This window comes from Cynocephalus volans, chromosome 5 (genome assembly GCF_027409185.1).
Source record: "Cynocephalus volans isolate mCynVol1 chromosome 5, mCynVol1.pri, whole genome shotgun sequence".
Taxonomy (NCBI): domain Eukaryota; kingdom Metazoa; phylum Chordata; class Mammalia; order Dermoptera; family Cynocephalidae; genus Cynocephalus; species Cynocephalus volans.
Genome location: NC_084464.1, coordinates 57,589,520 through 57,612,981, shown reverse-complemented (window position 1 = coordinate 57,612,981; position 23,462 = coordinate 57,589,520). Strand labels below are relative to the sequence as shown.

The 23,462-nt window shown below is 39.4% G+C and overlaps 1 protein-coding gene across 1 annotated transcript in view; it reads right to left on the bottom strand.

Annotated features, from left to right (window-relative positions):
* Positions 1 to 1,172: 1,172 nt before the first annotated feature.
* The window catches only part of MEP1A (meprin A subunit alpha), a 35,515-nt gene continuing 13,225 nt past the window's right edge, over positions 1,173 to 23,462 (bottom strand). Inside the window, exons 6-14 of the mRNA XM_063098310.1 lie at positions 21,125 to 21,242; positions 18,619 to 18,794; positions 14,020 to 14,241; positions 13,065 to 13,214; positions 10,015 to 10,230; positions 6,411 to 6,881; positions 5,404 to 5,577; positions 4,598 to 4,898; positions 1,173 to 1,329 (exon numbers count right to left, since the gene is read on the bottom strand). Coding sequence (XP_062954380.1) covers positions 1,173 to 1,329; positions 4,598 to 4,898; positions 5,404 to 5,577; positions 6,411 to 6,881; positions 10,015 to 10,230; positions 13,065 to 13,214; positions 14,020 to 14,241; positions 18,619 to 18,794; positions 21,125 to 21,242 — 1,985 coding nt within the window. The remainder of the gene's footprint in view (positions 1,330 to 4,597; positions 4,899 to 5,403; positions 5,578 to 6,410; positions 6,882 to 10,014; positions 10,231 to 13,064; positions 13,215 to 14,019; positions 14,242 to 18,618; positions 18,795 to 21,124; positions 21,243 to 23,462) is intronic.

The following is a 23,462-nucleotide window of genomic DNA, read 5'->3' as shown; positions in this document are numbered from 1 at the left end:
TGTGTTTTAAAAAGCCCTCCAGGGGGTACTCATGCCCCTTGAGTTAGAGTCATTGCCCTAGGGGGTGCTGTTTTCACCTGCCACAAACTGTTCTCATACCTAATCCATCATGTTTGTTTCCGGTGCATTTTAACTCCACAGAATTGCCACAAAGTCTCTATCTACTTAGGAAGCCTAGTAACCTGAAGCCTGGACCACTCAGGCTGCTTAAAATCTTTTCTTTTAAACTTCTAGAGCAAGTTCTTTTCTGATTGGGGGATGGGAACCTCAGCTTTTCTTTTTACTTGACCTGGAACTATGGAAAGAAAGCACATCTAAAATGTTTCTTTAAAAGTCTCTTCTACCTGATACCTTCAATTTGTTAATATAATAACTTTATACATGAAAAGCATGTAAAATATACATTAAAACTTAAAAAGATCTGAAAAAGAACTTTTGTACCCTCCAACACCCACACACACACGTGGGCGCACACACACGTGGGCGCACACACACGTGGGCGCACACACACTTACATACAATGCTGGACACATAGAAGTTACTAATTAAATATTTATTGAATTTATTAAAGACTTCTTAGAATCAGAGAAGGAGAAAAGTAAATGCCATGAAGTCCTGCTGCCCAGAGGAATCTTTATTTGAAATCCTTTAAGAAGACCTTAAAGGAATAAATGTCTGATGAGTATTTGATTCTAATGCAACCAACATAAGGATTTCATCATATATATATCATCTGAAATAGAAATGTGAGCATTTTTATATCTTAGTTATTCATTAATCTATTGGTTCATTCATTCAACATGCATTGAGTGCCCACAATGTGCCAGGCAGGCACACTTCTAGGCACTGGGGCTAGTGTGGTAAATGAAGATAACATGCCCTTGCCCTCATGGAGCTTACAGTCTATGGGAAAGACAGTTGGTTAAACAAGTGATTTACAATTAAGTGTGATGACGCTTGTTACAGGACACATTAGGAGGACATAGCAGGGTAAAAGAGCCATGTGAGGGTAGAAAAATGATCGGGGTCATGCGTGAGGCTGGAGGCCTTGGTCCTGGGAACCCCTATTCAAAGCAAGGCTCATAAAACTTCTCCCAGCTGGGCCGACGATGAGAAGAAGAGGTTCAAGTGCAGGAGGCGTTTCTCCAGTCTGGCCGACATCAGCAGGCGAATCACTGCCTTGACCTTTGGGAAAGGATGGAGATAATGGTGACGGTGAAAAAGATCATGACAGCCGTGCCTCCAATCATCAGGCTCAGGACGCTGCCATGCACCTGCATGGCCTGACAGCGCTCCCCTGTGTAGAAGAAGGCATGTCCAGAGACGCACCTGAGGGAACAGGACACAAGGGGAGTGTGGGAACTACCTGGGCCTCAGGTGCTTCCCAGCAACAAGCATCACCGCAGCAATAATAGCAGCAAATACTTACGAGCGGTCCCATGTGCCTGGCCCCATTCCAAGTGCTTTATAGGAATCAATTAATTTAATCCTGCAACAGCCCTTTGAGGTGGAAGTTATTAAATGACTTGCTCAAGGTCACACTGTTAGGAAACATTTCACACTTGAAGTTTAGACCCAGGAGGTATGCCTCCAGACTCAGTACTCTCGGCCACCAAAGATTCAGGAGGAAGGTTTGGGACACTTAAAGAATACATTGCCTGACACCGGCTAAGACTATAAGCTACAGGGGAAATTGCCCAGACAGAGTCTGACTTAATGCATTAGATGTAGCTTGAAAACTTCTAAACAATATTAATCAAACTATAAGGTTAGCATACAGCTGGCTATCTCACAAAGTTGCCCTGAAGTTTACATAAGATAATGAGGACATTGTTCATATGAAGGTATTTGACACATAGTAAACAAATATGACCACACCTTATTTTTTTTTTTTAATCTCATTTGGTATAAAGATCAACTAATCTCAGAACCAAGGTGTTCATCCATTCCATTAAAACAACCACCCTTGGTTTTAAACATTCCTATTAGAAAGTCTACTCAGAATTCTACAGAGCAAGGCCAGCCCATGGCTCACTTGGGAGAGTGTGGTGCTGATAACACCAAGGCCACGGGTTTGGATCCCTATATAGGGATGGCCGGTTTGCTCACTTGGGAGAGCGTGGTGCTGACAACACCAAGTCAAGGGTTAAGATCCCCTTACCAGTCATCTTAAAAAAAAAAAAAAAAAAAAGCAGAATGTGGCAATCAGAAGTCAACATCTCCTTTTATTAATACTGAATTACCTTACCTTTCAAGGCTTCATCTCTAGTCTGGGAATTGACTTCTTAGAGATCAGTGAGCAGTAGCAAGTTTGTTCATTTTTTTCTGACCCAGTCCCCTTCAAATACAGCTTAATTATGTTCCATAGTATTACCTTGGAAAAACTTACTACAAAAACTCCAGGCAGCAGGTTTGTAGGAGAGGAGTACTTTGGCTGACCAGAGGCTGACACCCAAGTGGCAGCCTTTGCCTCCCTTACCCTGGGTAAGATGAAGCCAGTTGGGGCACATATTGGAATATCTGGCATTCAAGGATCTATCAGGCAAAGAGGTGCAGACCCATGGCCTTGGAGTCCTCAAGAAATGAGATAGGTATTCTCCAATAAAAGGAATCAGAGGGCTCCTTGGAAAAGTGATTGATTCTAGGGCTGGGGGAGGGAAAATAAAAGATGAGCCTGGAGCATCCTGTGGTACCAGGAAGTAATATTGTGTTCATAAAAGTATGGGAGCATGTGGAAAGAACACAGGAGCCAACATGGAAAAGCTCCTTTTGGCTCCCAAAGGCCAAAGATGGAACACTCTAAACAACAATAATAATAATAATAAAATTATTCAAATATAGCCCATGTAATAAAATAAATATTTGATGCCTTTGTGATATGAACAAATAATTGCATGAATAAATTAATGGGAGAAGGGAACCATTACAGAAGAATTCCAATTAGTGAATGTGGAGGAAATGGAGCAAATAGAAAATCACCATTAGAAGATCCCAATGGTGATTATTGAGGTCAGGATCCACCTATGGACACTGAACTTAGTAGGTGAGGATATGAAGAAAAGCAGGATGTCTGCACGATCTCAGAGTACCTCTCCCAAGATGTATATTAATTATAGTGGGAGGAATAATAACTCATCAGAGGGGAGGCCCAGTGTGCACCCCCCTGGCCAGGTGATGAGTGTCAACATCAATGGTAAGGACAGGTGTGACATCATGGACCCACTTACACGATACACTGAGAAGGGTGTATCATATCCTTGTTATTCTTGCCCAAAATGTACAACCTCAGTGCAATTATGAGAAAACATAGGACACACCCAAATTAAGGAAAAGTTTACAAAATAACTGACCAGGACTCTCCAAAAGTGTCAAGGTTGTGAAAGACAAGGAAACACTGAGGAATTGTCCCAGATTGGAGGAGACTAAAGAGATAAGAAAATTAAATGCAATGTGGGATCCTGAATCAGATTCTGAAACAGAAAAAGGACATGAGTGGAAAACTGGGGAAATCTGGATGAAGTCTGCAGTTTAGTTAATAGCTCTGTGCCAGTGTTCCTTTCTTGGCTCTGCTAATTGTGCTGTGGTTGTGTAAGATGTTAACATTAAGGAGAGCTGGGCGAAGGATATAGGGGAACTCTCTGTAGTATTTTTGCAATATATCTGTAAGTCTAAAATTGTTTCAAAATAAAAGTAAAAAATGAAGACACAAAGTGAAGATTGAAAAGAACACAGAGGAAATGTGGCTGTTTTGAGACAAGCAAAATGACTCCTACATCTGTTACGTTGTGTCAAATGCAACTGATGCTTCTGTCATCACATACATCCTTCCATGAAACTTTTTTTAGGTATTTATGCAAAAACAAACACTACAAAAAGATTTATTAAATATAGCAAACTGTTTAGACAGACAGACCTGGACACAAGTTCCAGCTCCAGCATTTACCATGTGTGTAATATTCGACAAATTACTTAAGCTTTCTAAACTTCAACTTCTTGATGCACTAAATGGGGATAAGCAGAGCCCTTATGTCATGGTGAGGATTAATTTAGACCATGTATGTATACAGCTCAGGAGAGCACGTAGCACATAGCAGGCAGTCAACAATATCAGATTTTCTCATTACTGTTATTGAAAACATGACTATAATAATAGTACCACAGAACTGACACACTATAGAACTAATAGTAATAATAATTAATAATAACAACATCTGCAGTCAGTGAGGATTTAAGCTTGGTCTTGGGTCTGACTGTACCAGGTCACAGAGTAGAGAGTCCCTAAGCTAAAAGCTCTAGGTTGATTGCAAGCACTGTGGTGGAGTTAGAAATTCCAACAACATCCAAAATGTTATTGACAATGCCCCAGAGGTGGGAAAGGGATCAAATTCAAGAGACAAGAGACTTGGGGCCCCTCTGCCCTGCCAGCACATACCCACCGACCCAGGGCACATCAGTGTAGAGTCATGGAAAACGACATGCCGTGACGATCTGATGCAGTGGCTGCTCTAACCTGTGACTGGCCTTTTACCAGGGGTAAGCAAACATTCGGCTCAGGTTGGCTGAGCCACCGCCTGCCCGCCCTGTACACGGAGCCTACCTGCAGCTCGCCATCCCCTTCACATTCACACAGACGCCTTCATTTTGGCAAGGGTTTGGGTCACACGGGTCTCTGAAGTACTGTGGCCAGTTGTGGTCCTCCAAGGGGCCCGTGTTCTCTACTGACCGCTTCTGTCGGCTGAGCTGCCCTGGCTCCAGGCCACCGGGTAGGGCTTCCTCTAGCACAGCTTTTTTTGAACCTTCTCCTGAGGCCTCCTGCTCCTGGCCTTGGAGAACGAGGCCTTCGGGGATCAGTCTTTTGTTTGCAGTGGGAACTTCAGTCTGGCTGAGGTGGGTGATATCTTCAGGGAATAGATAAAGAGTCATGAGGAAGATCTAGGATTAATAACTGGCTATGGTTAACTTCCAATTCTGAAGAAAATTCCCTGGGCTGCCTCTATACCTCATGAACATCACCCTTAGTGACATGGAGAGGTGGCTTTGAATCAAGCTGATTCTCATAATACCAGCTATTTGTCTTAGGGTAGTCCGATCACATTTTTATTTATTGAACTTGCAAAAAGAAGGGTAAAGTTAGCAGGGATAGACTGACTGAAACTAAATTGAAATCAACCAACTGTCATATCTGATAAGTTATCAAAAAGATGACACTAAAATTTTAGTGTCTACGAAGGACAGTTAAAGATGTGAGTCCTTGCCCAAGTGAATAAAACATGGTTCTATTACAACACCCCTTTTTTTTGTTGTCTGTTTTCCTTTAACCTTCATGAGTTGCTTTAAAATCTAAGTAAAATCATTACAGCCCTCCAGACATAGGAATATTTATTCAGAAGACAGCAGAAGTACCTTCAAAGTCCACAAAAATGATGAGGTCATCGTTTTTAAGGAAACTCTTCTTTTTCAGCATTTCATGGGAGATGAAACTATTCCACCCCAAGGGGATGCTTCTAAAACAATCACAGTCAGTATCATAGGATCCCACCAAGGATGGCCTGTCCCAGATGACCAAGCCATTTATCTCTGTAAAGTTATAAGTAACATAAAATCACATTACCTCTTAATACTTCACTTTCCAGTTTATCTTTAATGAGTATATAGGGCTTTGCTAATCAGAAAAAAAAAAAAAAAACTGTTAGAAAAAATCAGGTTATTTACTCTTTCCAGGAAAATTAAAATTCAGAATTGGGAAGTAGAAGGGGCAGAGAATCACAGCTCTGAATGGTCAACTGTACACTACTGAGTGACTTCCGTAAGGAGGAGAAAGTGACAGCTACTGTTTCTTTTTTTAAAAGTGTAAGTCTCTTCTTTTGAAAAAAAATAATTTGCCCATTCCTTTACTGATGTAAGCTTACGTGAGTACCTAAAAAAATTCATGGAAAAATAGAATTGAAAGATAATATAAATCTTTTCATTAACTTTTTGAAGTACCCTCATATTTCATGGACATGCTGACATTCAGGAACATTTTAGGAGTCAGTACATTAGCTCTGTACAGAGTGTGGCAAATTCTGAGTATTTGATAAATGATTAGCAGTGTCTTTCTTCTCAATTAGACTGAGATCAATGAGGCAGGAACTACCTGATCCACTTGTATTCTAAGTACCTAGGTACCTAGCACAGAGTTGGGCATATCAAAAGCTCTCAGTAGATGCTTGATGAGTGAATTTAGGAAAGAGAAGGATGATAAGAGGGCATTGAAAATTTTAACTTAATACTCCAAAGTGACTATGTTATTGATATGCCCAAGGAGAAAAATGTGAGAGCAATGTTATTCTTTCTTACACACATGAGAATCATATCTGTGGGCCATTCCGGGTTGATGAGCAGTTCATAGTTATGTTCAAATCACCTACCTGAAGATGTGTGCAGCTTGGAGGTGGTGAACGTCATGCTTCGGGACATCCTATTCCTGACATCAGAGTCCTGGTCAAGGATTGTAATCACAGCCTGTCTGTTTTCCACTGGCCATTCCAGGATAGCGTCATTCTCCCCACTGCACAAGTGCAAACCAAGTCTCAAGGAGCCAGAGCTTTCAGAGTTTACGCTATGGGGATATAAGGTCAACCCAAAACCATATCCCTCTGAATTATAAAATCGAGGGCTCCGGAGACTGTCCCCTTGACTTGTGCTCTGAAGGACCTGGGAGAAATCGTGTATTGTCCAAACCCCTGTGGGGCAGGGGGTTTCTGTCAGAGTGATGTCATCCAGGTAAATTCCCCCACTTGAGTTCCCAGGGTCACCTCTGGTGCCCTGGAAAAGGTAACGAAACTTCTTTTCCTCGTTAAGAGTTACATGGGCAATTTTCCAATTATGGTCAGCATCTCCTGCGGATAGAGAATAAAGTTGGTGACAATTGTGGCCCATGTTTAATGAGCACTTACTGTGAGTCTGGCACTGTGCCAAGTGCCTTACATAAATTATCTCATTTAATCCTCACAGCCATCCTATAAAATAGGTACTATTATAAGCTGGTTAAGTAACTCTTCCAAAGTCACAAGTCTAATAAGGGAAAATAGCTTAAAAAAAAGACATACTATGACTTATTTTAAAATTCATATTCAAATCTTCATCATTAATTTATTTGCCACTGTTATCTATTTTCACAGGTTCTGGGTTTCTTCTTGACTTTGTTAGTAAAACTGCACTCCACCCCATAATATTAGCACTGAATGCCCAAGCATTAGGTTGAACCACATAAAATAGCCATTTTGTAAGCCAAAAGTCAAATAACAGTAATTCCATATGGTCCTATGTATAGCTTGTTGCCACAAAGCTCTATGGAAAGCTTCAGAATAAGTAATAACTTATAGGACAAACTGGATTTCCCCTACCCTTTATAATATCCAGATTTTTTTTCTCTTCTTCCTATTATCTGAAATTCCACCAAGTAGGTGATCCAAATAATCCAAAGAGAGTCACCATTATTCAGATATCCACATTCTAGTGATGATTAGGTCTACTTGCTTTTTTTGAGTGAGAATTTTGAATAAAGAGCTGAGATGAGAGGGTGAGAAATCTGTTTTAAAACACAGATTTTTGGCTGGTCAGCGTAAGAAGCCAGATGGAGTTTTCAGGGTGTTGGCAAGAAGAAACTGCCAGGCCAGAACAACTCAGAATTTTCCAAAGATATGCCCTCACTTTGATATTTTTCACAGAGTGTACCCTAGAATTGAGCTCAAAGAGAAGTAAAATGCTACTTTACAAGTGAAATCATGTTGGCTAAAATGATTTCATACAGATGAGTGTTACAGAAATTTGATCTGAAATGAAATTGGCAAGAGGGCTTTGAAAATGTCTTTGTTTCTCCTTCTGTATTATCTAGTCAGAAATCTACTTATAAAGCTACATTTTCTCCAAAACTGAAGAACCCTTTTACCTCCCTTTCTCTCTAAGGACGACTTCAAGGGACAGGTCTAACAATGTTCTGTCTCCCAGAGTGGAGCTGTGTGGTAAGTTACAAGGATACATAAGAGAAAGGTGGAGAAAGCACACAGACCACATCTGTAACATACACATCTGTGTGACTTCTGTCTCCTGGGGACGCACTGCAGTCAAGGGAGGACTTGAGCGCAACAGGTGCTAGAAAGTCTGGAATAGGGACAGTGATAAAGGATTGGAACGGTTTACCAAGCAGGGTGATAGATCATGGGACTCCTGACGAGAGAATAAAGATTTCTTTCTTGCTAATGAGTAACTGCCTTGTTTTTTTCTTAATATGTTTTGTTTCAGTGAAATTGAAATATGGGAATATGGAGTTGGGAGGAAGACCTGAGAGGATACACCATTCAGGCAGGGACTCATCTATAAAATCATCAAGGTTTCATTCACGTGCTTCTACAGGGCTGCCCTGAATCAGTCAGGCAATACTAAGATAGAGACAAGTTTCAACCCTGTTAGTCCAGAATTGTCATCTATATGGGGGTCCTAGCATCAGTAAAAATGTAAGAGTGCGTGTGAGTACAAGTACATGTTTGTATGTAAGCATTTTGCATGTAAATTTTTACATAAGTATTATGTATATGATATATATGTTATAGAGAGATATACATATCAACACATATTTTGTATGTGAGTATTTTGGTTACAAAACACATTTTGCAAAAGTCAAAAGCTATTCGAAGATGGTTGTAACTAAAGTTGAATACCACATGAACACTAAGAGATATTTAACTAACCTTTTAGAAAAGTTTTATTGACAGGCCAGTATTGGAATGGACTACTTTAAAAATCCATTCATGTGGTGCTTCCAGGAAACTTACAAAGACACTTTGAATTCAATGGAACTCAAAGTACAGCAGTATAAGGAACTAAATGAAGCATGGTATAGTCGTTTGGTTGATTTCATGCTTACAAGGATAATATTTCCAGCTTTAGATGAAAGTGAGCAATAATAGATAATAATATTGAGATTCTAACTCACTTTCTCATTAAATATTTACAATCATTGGTAACATAAATTCTCAACTCTTAAAGGGCATCCAGCTGTCATCCTTCCATCATACCAGCTATGATAAATTTCATCCGGAAAATTAAACCCTTCAAAACCATTATTCGTGAGCTACCACGTGGCTTGGGTAGAGGTGATTTGGGCACCTGTTCTTATAAGTGACCGCTAAGGAAGTTTCCACGCTTCAGGAGCAGCAGCTTCTTCTAGAAGTGTACAAAGAATCTTTCCTTTCTCTGAACTAATTTTAACTGAGCAATTCATTGTTGAATGTAAAAATAGGAAAGCTTGTTTCTCATTTCCTAGTTATGAATGAACCACCACCACAATAAGAGAATGTAAATACCTAGCTTTGTAACACTGGACCTTCATTTACAGACAGATTATTCTCACATCCAACTGACTACTTTAGCCTTATAAGGTTTTCATGCTGATCTCCTTATAGAAATATACAGAGTAACACTTAGGAACATGTAAATAATTATAGTGAAGTTATGCAAATAGCTTTTTTCCCACCAACTTCACCAGTAGGCTTCAGGTTATTTAAGCACATTAAATAACAATATCATTCAGTTTCCTGAAACAAATGCAAAAACACTTATCATCTACTTAACAATGCTCTCACTCTCTAGCAGATGCATTTCCTGCATCACTTTTTCCTTCCAATCTATTTTCTCCACCTCGGTCCAGGCTTTCTCCAAAGTGCTTGTAAAAATTGGATTTAGAAATTCTGATTGACCTCTCACAAAATTATATTTCAGCCTCACATAAACCCTCGATGCTGCTTCTGACTTCTGAGTGGTTAAAACATTCAGAGTGATTAAAACATGTCAGACATTACGCCAGCCTCTTGGAAGAGGAGGAAGGAGAGGAAAAGGACAAAGAGGAGGAGAGAGCACAGGAGGAGGAGGAGGATGTAAGAGGTGGTGGAGGTGTGAAAAGAAGAGCAGAGGGAAGGGGCACGATCTTAGATTTTAAGCCAAACCGGTCCTTGTGTGCAGGCCTCCAACTACCTCGAAAGGTCTCCATCTTGACCAGCTTGCGAACGTTGCCTGTGCTGTCGTCCCTCCTGACCCAGACAACGAGTCTGTCTGAAGGGCTTCCTGTCATTTTATAGAAAAACTGCAGGCACTGCTGATTCCTCTTTGGGTAGAGAATTCGAGACTCCAGCAGGGCTGCCTCTTCCACTGACCCCGAGCTTGTGTCGAAGAGCATGGAGTAGCCGGCACCTGTGGAGAGGGCGTCCCAACATCTCATCTTTGGCTTCCCACAGCCCTGGTGCTGTCCACCCCGCCGAGTGAAATAGTGAACAACAGCCATTATCCAGGCAACTAGAGCTAGAATTCTTTGGGGGAAAATAAAAAGAAGCTCATTGGTGGTAAATATTCGCCATCAATGGACATACTGTACATCAGCTAAAACTGAAGCTCTCCACTGTCTCTTTTGATTGCCTTTGTTCCCAAGGTTGTGACATGCATAATTCTGACTCAGGAAAACATGGGCTTCAAGAAACATTTGATGGAATTTGGAGGTCAATTCTATTTCCCTCAATGACTTTATTGTTGAAATTAAAGATTCATTCATTCCAAAGAAAAGAGTTGGTCTCTTAGTTGTATAAAAAACTGTAAAATTCAAAGGTTTAGGATTTGGATTTTAAATATTCACAATGACAAAGGTTCAATTTTCTCTGTTTCTAGCCTAATCACTGGGTGTGTTCTCAGTGGTAAAGAATTATTTTTGCCATATTTTCAGAAGGAGCATTCGAGACATAGTAGGGCCTAATCGAGGACTTCTCCTGAATGTAAAGGAAAGTTTTGGAAGGACACTGAAAAAGAGAGCAAAAAGTATCTTCATTAATGCCAAAACTGGGGTTTGCCTGGCTCAGTTATCTCAAAACTCTTTCTCACAAGCAGGTGGCTAAACAAATACGTCATTTGGAAAACCAGCACACTTTTCAAAGTCAAGCACAATGAAAAATGCTTGCCTATAAAGAGGTCCTTTAAACTGTACTCCAACAGTCCACACTTCTCTAAATGCCCCAATCAAAACATTTCACAAGATGCAAATAAAGTGAGCACATAGTACAGCGCTGGGTATTCCAGCTATGCTCCCTGATACTCTGGCAATACTGCTTGATACTCCCTGCTTCATCCTGCCTCATTCATGGAGCGCCTGCCCTCCACATTGGCAGCAAGCAGTGATGGTCTAAATAAACATTCCACAAAAGTTTGAAAATATCTTAATGGCTTTAATATTACATCACGTTCTTCCCAGTACTTGAACTTCCTTGCATGTTCTTCCCAGTACTTGAACTTACTAACCTGAGACCAGTGCATACTGAATGCTGGGGTTAGAAAAAAGAAGAGCTCACAAGGCTAAGAGGTTTCCAGGTGGTCCTTGCTCAGGAATCCTACCCAGGTATACTAGGAAGTATAAAGTGAAAGTCATATAACCCAAGCCTGGGATTCAGAAGCCCTGAATTCTCACCCCAGCTCTGCCACTAACTAGGCGTTCATTCATTTCTCTCTGTTTCAAATGGCTAGTGGGTTCGATCCCAAAGGATTCTTTGAGCTCTTCCAGTCTGTGCATCTTCCTGAACAATGGAAATGCTCTCTAGCAGAGGGACATGGTTCTATTAAATGCCTCCTATGGAAGAAGCATGATGGCTGGTCAAATTAACCTGATAAAGCTTTTCCAGATATTTCTTCTGGGGTGTTATCCTTTCCTTTTCTACTTGCTAAAATATTCTCCCAGCAGGTTTCTCTCGCATAACGATCACCCTTTTGTTTAGCAGGAAATCGTATATTAGCCCAGCAGCAAGCTCACAGGAGAGGCTGGACTAAAGGCTACAATGGAAATTTAGAGAGAACTTCAGGCTTGGATCACCCTTTGGACACTTGGAATAATACGTTTGATAATCTGATGTGAGACAGAGACTTTCACCCATTGCTGAGGTTAGAGGAAGAGTGGCAAAGAATTATGACCTAAGACATTTCCTCTGGTATCCTGGCATCTGAGCGACAGGCTGGGTCCCTTCTATGAAGGAAATCTAACAAACTCTTAGGCAGGCATGGACTAAAGGACTTCACAACAGTCCAGTCTTTAAAAAGCTATTATAATCTGTGATACCACCTGCTTCCAAATGGCTTGAGATGATTTTGATGACAGGCACTTAATAAAGGGTTCCTAAAACAGAAATAAAAAATATATAGAACATCTGGAGAGAAAGGGAAGATGGAAAAACTGGAGAGTAAAGCTGCTGATCTGCAGCTGGAATTTAGTATGTGTTATTGTCTTCCATCTTCACTGAGAAGTAAGTACCAATATCTTGATGTTCAAAAGCAAAGAATTAAGAAAAAAAGCACTCACACAACAACTTCCTGTGGTTACAATGAGTAAGTGGTGGAGCCATTTTCAAACTCTAGTCTGTCTGACTTTATGGCTTTTTCACTACCCAAACCATATACGGGAACTATCTGAAGCTGTGCATCCGATACAGTGGCTACTAAACACTGTGGCTACTGAGTGCTTGAACTGTGGCCAGTCGAAACTGAGATGTGCTATAAGGGCAAAATACATGTCAGAGTTCAAATACTTAGTAAAAAAAAAAGTGAAGCATCTCATAATAAATTTTATATGAATTGCATGTTAAAATGCTAATATTTTGAATATATTGGGTTAAATAAAATACATTATTAAAATTAATTTCACCTGTTTCCTTTAACTTTTTTATGTGACTATTAAAAATTATTACATATGCAGCTTGCATTATTTCTACACTGGATGGTACTACTTTAGAGATATTACTCTTATTATGAAATCATATCTTATCAATGATATGTCTGTATCAGTTTTTTCATTGCTTAAATGCATCTTTTGCATGCCCAGAGCCTGGTTGCTTTTTATTGAACTAACAATTAAGATATGAAAAATGTTCTTTGTCCTTGTTTCAATTTTCGAGTTTGAAAATTAACATTCACTTTGAGGCAGACATGCTGGCTGGCACTATCTAATTGAACCTCGTGAAACCACTTCAATGTCTTTACTTTCCATCATCGCTGACCTGTGCATTGTCCCAGCAAGGTGTGATCCTCTTGTCCAGCCTGAGCACTGTCTTCATGGGCCCAGTCAGCATCATCTCTGGTGCTCTGAATCATCCCACAGATGTTTGCCTCCTCAAAAGCACAGTGGTCCAAAAGAGTGTGAGTTGTGGCTGCAAATGACATTTTTGTCACCCAGTTGAAAATGTAAGCCTTCTCATTCCAAATAGCTAATGGCTTAAGCCACTGAAACCTCATTGTTCAAATACAACCTTATCACTAGCCTTTCTTTTTCTTGACTTTTTCTCAAATGCAAATCCTACTATCATCAGATAGATCTTAGAACTTGCCAACATAGATACAGCCCTACCCAACTCACAGAGTCAAGATGAGAGACCTATAATCATTCTTTGCTATGTAAATGCCAACCCTGCACTCTTTTAGATCAAGAACAAGGTACTTATAGTTCTGGGATTTGTACTTACTTAGTAGGTCTTCTGTACATACCTATTAAACAGAATTAAAGAATGTGTCTCTGAATACTCATGGGGTCATCTTAGAAAACAGCCCATCCCATAGAATTGGAGGAATAACTGTAAGGAATAACTAACCTCGGTAAAGAAGTTTGCAGGACACAAAACACTTGCAAGCCCATCACCTATCTCAACTTTCAAAAAATGATGCACCCTTCAGAAAGAAGCTAAAGAAGTTAGACAATAAAAACTCCTTATATTTGTCCAATAATTTCACTTTACAAAACACAACTACATGAGTGATTTTCATAATCATCCTGTGAGATAGGTGTTATAATTATTTCTAGTCTAGAGATAAGCCAACACGGAAGGTGATATAGTTTGTCTACGTTCCCTTAACTAGGACATTTAAAAAGAATAAAGACGAACGTAAAGGAAACCTCTAAGGCTGAGAGAATGTCTGTTGAGGCTGGTTTACCCAGTCCTCAAACTTAGAGGTACTCACTGCAATTGTACATTCGATTCAGTCTCTCTAAATCGATGGCACTGAAATCCAGGCGCTGCCCAATGATGGAGTTAAACGCAGGGATCTTGGTCGTGATGGTAGGGACACCTTCATTTTTGTTAAATGAGTAAGGTGCGTAGTGCATCACAGACTCATAATCATAGGGTGTGTTGAGGTCTGTGATGAGGCTGTCATCATAGATGTCAAAGTTGTTCTCATAACCTGTTAGGAAGAGAATCCACAGGCTCTGCTCAGTCATATTATTTCCCCATCCTTTCCTCTTTGACTAGAAACTCAGAAAACCCAAAAAAGGGAAATAATGCATCTTTGATTTAAATATATATACATATTTCATAATTAATATAACATAAAATTAATGCACATTAGTAATTGTCAATATTAGTTAATATCATATAAATATAGCACATAACAATGTATATGAAATTATTGTAATGACCGTAAAACACACATGTTACAATATATAAATATGAAGGTACTTCAGAAACTTCATGGAAAAATAGAATTAAAAGATAATCATAATTTTTTAATGAACTTTTTGAAGTACCCTTGTATATAGATATTATAAATTATTAAATATATGTATATATGGTTTTGTGTTTTTATAAACATATAATTGTGTACGTGTGTGTACAAGGCTTTCAGAAAGAGAAGGTAAAGTAGCAAAGCTCAGGCAGGTGTTCCAAATGTCAGGATAAAAATTTTTTGAATCCAGGAAAATGTTCAGGATTAACTATGTTCGAGATACGTCTTCCTAATAGCCAAGTACCTCAGCCCCTGAGTCTGCCCATACCTGTACCTGGCCAGCTCTTCCTAAGTTAGGAATAGGAACTTTGAGGAGCAGATAGAAAGGTGGGCCGCTGGCAAGAAAGGAGCAGCCCATCAAGCAAGACTCACACCCTCTATTCCAGAAATAGCTTCATGGGGAGGAAAACAAAATAGGAAGGAGAAAATTTATTTTCCTATCAAAATAGGAAAGGTAAATGTTTTTCCAAGATTAGTGTGAGTGAGATAAGACATGACAGGGTGTGAGGAGCTGAACGAAATAACTGATCAGATAGATGATCTTGGAATTGACTATCAGGAATTTATTGCTTCAGCTGCCGTAATGGAAAGGTCTGCAGATTTTTAGTTTCCTTCTTGCAGAGTGATAGGGAACCCAAATGAGAATGCTCATAACTCTTCCAATCAAAACCTCCCATCCTCATATTCTTCCCCTTCTCTAGCTCCCCATCCAGTTGTTTTTAACACTTAGAGAGAAGAAAATGTATCTTTCAAAGGTATCACACACAGGTACATGGAGGACTGAAGAAGTACGTGCAACCCAGCAGTGCTCCAGCAGGTGCTGGAGGAAGTCTCCAAATGCTTTTGGAAAATCCACAGTGTGGTCCACACCATGCTCAGCCAGTGAGCACACCGGCCATCCCTATATAGGATCCAAACCCATGGCCTCAGCGTCCCCAGCGCCGCACTCTCCCAAGTGAGCCACAGGCCCGGCCCAGCAACACCTTCTTTTAACTGTAAAATCAGAATATTGATGTTTCATTCTCCCAACTTATGGAGATTTTACTGAAGATTACTTGAGGAGGATCAAAGCATTTGCAAAGGTGGGACAGGACTGAAAGAAATAAATGACCTAAAAACAGAGAGGGGAGAAAGTAAATCCTTCCAGAGTAGTTGGTCCTACGATGTCACTTGAGGCGATAGAATTGTAAAGAGCATCAAGGTGGTGGTGAGGACTTGGGGCTTGAGTCTGGGATCTCCTGGTGCCTCTCAGTGGCACCTGAAGCAAGGTGCTTTCAACTCACTGGATGTGTTTTCCTAAATTTTCCATAAAACCGTCAGGTAAGAATAGATTATTTCAGTCTTTATTACTCAAGGATTCTTATCAGAATGCTTTTCAAATAAACGTTTTGAATAATGTTTAACACTTTGTTCAACACATGTTTGTTGTGCCTACTATTTACTGAGAGCTGTGCTGGGCAGGTGGTGGCTCCCAACAGTGAGTAGGAAGGGCATGGTCCTGCATTCGGGGAACTTATAGCTAAGAGCCTTAAAGAGGCTGTAATCCTCCAAAACTAGGGGTCAGTTGGCAGACTTACTCTATACAGTATCAGATAGAAAATATATTTGACTTTGCAAACCATATGTTCTCTTCTACAACTACTCAAGTCTGCCACTGTAGCACAAAGGCAGCCATAGACAGTACGTACACAAACGGATACGACTGTTCCCATAAAGCTTTATTTACAAAACCAATTGGATATAGCCCATATCCATTGGGCTATAGTTTGCCAACCGTTGCTAGACCTCAGAAGTTGAGTTTTTTCCTTAGTGGAATAGAACAAATTTGTAAAACACAATTCTGACTCAGGAATGGAGATGGACTTGGGGAGAGAACTACATTGCCAGTGTACAGTGTCTTCGTACGTTAAACAGCAAGACTGCCACCAACTGAAGGTGAAACACAGTAAGAGTTGTACATTACCCTGATAATGCTGCCCTTGTCTATAATCCTACTTGATTTGATGTCTCATTTGAGAATAGTTCTCCAGTGATTGCAGGCAATTTAGATATATGAAATTGCACCCGATGAAAATATAGATAGGAGATGAGCAAATACATGTTGAGTAACCCGTGCTCAACCCAGGGCTAAGCAAGTCTACAAATGACCCCGGCAAATGTGTTGGCTTGCTCTGATAAAGGGGACCTCCTTTGGCCTAAAACCATCTTTAAAAGCCCTAACCATTATCTTCTTCTAGACCTGGAAGTGGGAATATTTTCTGCTTTCTCATGAAATGTTCACCAAAGCCAAGTGTATCTACAAGAAAGTACAAAGTTCAGTCCTATAGGCAAATGTAGACAAAGTCTAATTGTATACTGATTCTCACAATCAGAGATTTAGTCATTTGACCTATGGCCCCATTTTCCTTTCCCCTCTGCACACACCCAATTATAATATGATTACCCCTGGTAGACAAATACATTAAGTAGTCTGATCTGTTATTTCATCTCTGGGTGAGTACTCTCCAAAACTTTTCTAGATTGGACTGGAAAGCAAAGAAGAATACCACTTGGACTCTAGCTCAGTGGTCATGTGGTAGGATGGATGAGAGAGAGAGAGAGAGAGAGAGAGAGAGAGAGAGTGTGTGTGTGTGTGTGTGTGTGTGTGTGTGTGTGTGTGTGTGTGTGTGTGTGTGCAATCGTGGCGACTTATTAGGCTTTTACAAATCACACAGTTTCCCTCCTTTCCCTACCATTCCACATTCACAGATTTATCAGAATATGAAGGACCTGGAGTAACACAGGCTGAAAAACCTCACAGGTAATTTCGATATTGTTAGCCATCCATGTCCCTACCTTCTGTGAGAATCATCGACCACCTTACTCCAAAATGAACTAGTTCTGGCAGAAATATTTTGAGGACGCATATTTAATTTTATACCTTGACCAGTTCTTCCAAGCCCCTAAAAGTAAAATTATTACAGATGCACTGCAGTACATGAACCCACAGATGAAACTGGGATCTAAATAAAACAGATACCTACACAAGGCAATTATTTGCTTTATGAAAGCCATGGGTAATAATTAAGGCATTTCTAATTAAAGTTTTACTCATCTCTTACTCCCAAAAATAATGCTTTTCCACTCCCTGAACTAATTCCTATTTAAAAAATGGGAATCTTCAGAAACACAGCATTGACTTTTTCCCCAGCACATTAGGAAATGGTTCAATAAGTAATGTTTTAGTGTGCTCAAAAGCACTCTACTGAGTTGTCTCAAACAATTAAGGAAGGCAGCATTCAAGGAAGTCTAAGAAAACGAAAGAACATTGACACTGTTAGAATAACAGAACTGCATAATACCTGAGATAAAACTGAATGATTTTTTTGCAAAGTATGGGTGGGGGCATTAGAGGAGAAGTGCTTAGAAACAAGGAAGAAAAGACCATTAAATCTTGGTTAACCAGAACTCAGATTTAACACAGAATTAACCAATTTAAGCGAGAATTAACACAATTAGGGATGTAATTTCAGATAAAAGTATTCATTTTGTTTTTGTTGTTTTGTTTTAAACATCTATCATTGATTTGATAAATCACCAGAAAAAAAAATTAAAAAGATAATCCTAGAGCATGTCCAAGGGTCATTGTATAGTCAACTAAACCTCCTCTAGCTTTCTAAAGCCACAGGAGATTTTACATTCAGAAAAATGACCCTAATGTCCTCAGAGACCTAATTCATTTTACCCACTAAGACAGAAAAATAAACAGTGTTTTAGATAGAGTTCAAACTGAAACAGTGATGCAAAGAAAAGCTTCTGATTAACTTTCATTTAACCCCCACATAGTGGTAACCCTACACCGTTCCCTGAGTCCCTTATCTGGGATCAGTTATCACCAGATCAATACAGCCCACAGAAAAGGCCAACAAATCATAACCTTTCCATAGTCTGTGTTCCCACAGGAGAGGCTGAAGCTCCTGTCCACACACAGATTTGGCCTGGTCACCCCAGGGTTGGTCTCAACAAGTGATAAAGATAGTAGCAATCTCCATCCAACCACGTTGGGTTCATACACACCTGAAATAATTTCATCCCACCAGATGGTCACATAATCATCCCGGTCAGTCCTCGACTGCTCATGGTAAAATCCCAAAGCATGCAGGATCTCATGTTCGATGATGGCCTTATAGGCACACCCCTCCCCGATGGAAATGGTCTGTCCTTCGTGATGGTCACCAACGTAAGACCAGCACCTTTAAAGAGAAGAGGGAAATTTTCTACTAGAGAATTCCTATGTGGCTATAAGTTATAGGATTCCAGAACACAAATTAGAAGGAAGTTATGTCTGATTATAAAAGGAAATTATCAATAGCATTCACATATGCAGATGGTTTAAAGACAGAGGAATGCTTAAATAAATTCCCTCTAAGGAATGTTATGCAGGCTTTAAAAGGGATGATTTATTATAAAAGTGGTACAAGCTCAGAGGCAAATTAATCTCAATAATGTACCAAGGTTGAAAGAAGTAAAATTAGCATCCCACCTCCTTAAACCCACAGGCCACTTTAAGGAATAACACTATTGACTTTACACAAAATATTAAGTTGTCTGAGTGGTGGTTGTGGTTGATTTGAATTTTCTCTTTTATAGTTTAATAAATTTTCAAGTTTCCTGTAATGATCAGGCTTAAGTTTTAGGAGCATAAAAAGAACTTCATTAAAAAAGCAAGTTACACAAGTTCATACCTTTGGATAGGCAGATCTATAGTGATATGACAGCTGAGAGAAGGCTGCCTAACTTATTTCTGAAGGGCATCAGGCAAGGAGGACCCATGACTTGCCTCAGAAACCAGTAGATTCAGGAACTTTGGGCAGATTCCCTAAATTCCTCATGGTAGAGCCTCATGCCCTCTTTCCCCCAATTATTTTGTCTTTTCTCATAAATCCAATGAATATTTCACCTCTATTAGCAAATCCAAAGCCTTCCACAAATTGTCTCTTTATTTGCTATAAATTGTGAAATGAGATCTATATTCTAACCAGTGCTGAGCAGTGTGATAGATCTGCTGATAGTTTTAAATGCTACCAACAGATCGGAAGTTCCCTGGAGACAGTAACATGGTCTTACCTGCCATTGTTTGCCCCAAGATTTCTAGCATCACATGCTTTCAAATGCTTATGGATTTGATTTTTACTCAAAGATGGAACTTATTTATTTACTTTCTAATAACGTTACTAAGGTGTAATTTACATAATTACATAATTATATAATTACATAATTTAAGTGTACAATTCAATGATTTTTAGTAAGTTTGCTGAGTTGTATGAACACAACCATATCAACTTGCCTCTCTGAGAGTAGCATTTCATTACCAAATCAGTTTACTCTGCAAAATATCCACAACTCAGAGAAAGCATTTATTAATCTTTCTTTACAACCTTCCCCAACAGAATGCAAAGCTTCAGACATACTGAACTTCATGAGTTCTCCAAGCGAGCCAGATTCATGCTCGTGTTTGCTCTCTTCTTCCTTTTCTCTCTCCTCCTGCTCCTTTGCCACCTTCCTCCTCCCCTCCCTCTCTCCCTTGTTTCCCATCCCCAACTGTCCTTACCTCTCCTCTGCCTCTATGTCCTCTTCCTCCTCATCTCTCTAACACTCACCTTGGCTCTCCTTGCTGCTTCACCCACACTTAGTTGGAGGTCCCGCTTCTCACCTGCTACAGCCCATGGCACTCACCACTGTGTACTAAAACTATTTCTCTCTTGTTGGTCCACGGCTCCCACCTGCCACCTATAAAGCTTGTGAGGTCTAAGGCTGCATCTCATACTTCTTTATACCTGCAGACCAGCATACTTCCTGGCACATAGTAGGTGTTCTTTTTTTTCTTTAAATAAAAGAATGAGCTAAGAAAACAACTACCCAGGTAAGTTAGGTATTTAACTTGTGTCTAAGTAGTCATCAGCATTTGGCTTTTCATTTTTTTATTGCTATTTTTTGCATACTTTTTTTCCTTAAGAGGCTAAGTCATGTACTAACTTCCCTTTTCATCTCTATTATCCACCCACTATTAACAAAAACCCCATGCTTAACCATGGCTAACTAGACAACCAGTATCTCCAGGTACATATCGAAGACACAAACCTACAGTGTCACAGTAGATGGTGGCTTTGCTTCCCAACATCTTTTCTATCCCAGGTTGGTTGACCACTGAAGAAAAAAGACTTCTTTATTAATATGTTGTTCATTTCTTCTCAGAAATAAGTAACTATGAAGAGTAAATTTACATCTAAAACTTTTCAAAGAGGTCCAGACAATGGAGTACTATTATTTAAAAAGTACCTTAAAGAGGGTGTAATTTATACTTCAATAAACCTGACTTTAAAAAAACTACTGTAAGTTAAAATTTGACCTAAACCTAGGAAAAGAATTGAGATATGTCTCCTTGGGGCCCAGACGTATCCAAACAATTCATTACTGCTTTTAGTTTCTTTCCAATTTCTCATTTCAGCCTTTGAAAGAGATGTGCCCTTTTTATAAAGCAATGGATGCATGACTTTCTCACTCTGTAAAATTTCACACTAACCCATCAAGCTGCTGAAATATGATATATGAGCTCTCTCCTTCATAGGGCTTGAAATCCACACAGGACTTGAGGCGGAACATTTCAAGGGCATAGAGAATGGTTGCTTTGGCATTCAGATCTGCAGAAATCAGTAAAAATATCAATTAGCATTCTTCAAATCTTGGGTAATATACATAGCTTATAGTTTAGAGAAAATCATGTAACTACATAAAATCTACAGAGGTTTATTATAGAGTTTTTGGTAGTAAATAGATTCCTTGGAAACTAAAACTGCAAAATTAGCTGTGAACATAAATATTAAGTGCATGCTTTAAATGCAAATATGACTACAAAATAACAATACATACAAGTGTATATAGCTGAATAAAATTATGAAATAACTTCCCCATTTTTTCCCTTTCCCTTTTTCCCATTGAAGCAGAGATTTTCAGTTCATTGCCCCAGAGAGTCACATGGCAGAGCAGAAAATAGAAGTGGCTTGCAAGTTGCTCTGGCTTTTGTATGCATAGATAAAGTACCTTGGAGAGAAGCAATGAGAATATTGTTCCTGACCGCTATCTAAAAAGACATTGTTTCTTGCTGGAGGAAGAAAGCAAGGCTTAGGGAGGTTTGTGGGTTGTGAAAGCATAGGAAGCACATATGGTATTTTACCCTGCTTGCCTACAACACGCCTGGAGAGACAGCAAAGCTAGACAGCCAGCACTGTGCACAGCCTTGGAAAAGATTTCTGTATCCCCAACTTGGTACCAAAGCAGCAGAATCCTAATAGATCTGAAGGGGCAGGAACAATAAATGCTGAATAGTAACCTATGTGAACTGATAATCAAAGGACAAATGCCTTTCCTTTCAACTAACATGCACACACCTTGGTATTGTATAGGACAAAGATGGGGTGGGGACGAGAGGTACTCCTGAGGAACTGAGATTATGTTTTTACTTTGTGTGCATGTTTTTTTCCTTCCATCAACTCACTGAAGGTTGGTATCGAAGTTAAAAATTAAGGCAAGTTATAAAAATTAAATTGTATTTCTTGAGCATTGGATTTTGTACATTTTCTCAAAGAGTTTATAATTCTTGGCAGTTTACCAGGTCGTGTTATGTTTTTGTGGACCTTATTTCATTTAATAAACAACAAAGTTGGAGATTTCACAGTTTAGATGTCATCAAATCATACCAGCATTTATTAAAGTAATAGTCATTGGAACAAACAAGAAATTAATTGTGGAAACAACACAGATAATGATAGCAAGAGCATTCATTACACCTACAGGAGGATTTTCATGCACTTTTACTTATTCTTATGAAGAGATGCACCCAAGACAGCTGAGTTGTCACAAAGGTGCAAGAAAAATGTTTGATTATACTAAAGTCAAGCTGCCTAGAAGGCTGTGTTGTGTTTATTACTCTCAAGCCAAATGGAAGTTCTGAGAGTGGTAATTTTAAAATCACACCTTTTCTTCTCTTTCCACACCTGAATAAGTTGTAAAAAGGGAACTAGGAAACTCTGTAATAATTTTGTAAAAACTTTTCCAACATCATTGAGCGAAAAAAAAAAAAAAAAGTGGAAATAAAGGCTACTTGAAGCCTCCCTCTCTTCCATGAAGCCAGCTCTGAGTGTCCTTCCTCTGAATGCAGGAGCCACACTCGATTTTCATGAGTTGTCTTTATGTGCAAGGTCTGCTCCACTGAGGATACTACTAGCGCCTTGAAAGAAAGAAGTGTATCTTTTCTTCTCATTGTATCTCTAGTTGCAGACAGACTGCCCTGACATTACAAATTTTACATAGTTCTGTCTTGAACAACACATTAATCTTGAAAACCACTAATCCTCCTTAACCCTGGATCAAATAATATGAGATTTAACTTCAGACACTAATGACTGTACATATTAAGGAAAAGCAGAGGAAGAGTAACCACACTCAGTTTAAGAATCCTCTGGGAGAGTTTCTGATGCTGGTAATGGTGGAAGAGTTGGAATCTGACTAACCCTCCCATAGATGATAGTTACAAATTTTTGAAAAAAAAATTTAAAAAATAAATTCTTTGAGTGCACTGGAAAATGACTAAAACAGGCAGAAACTGGAGGAAAGTTTATCTTTGAAAGATGGAATTTCACTGGGTAAGATTCACATTCATATAGTTTTTTGTAGGAGGGGACTCCCCAGTTCATTCAGTGTAAGGACAAGAGACTCAAGCATAAATTTACAGTGGTATTTTCTTGACATATCACAGGGAAGAGTGTGGGACTGAGTTACAGCCTGAATGGCTTAAAATCAAGGGAGGAAATTCTGGAAGGGAAAGAGGTTGAGGAGCAGGGCTTGGTCCCAAAATCTACCTA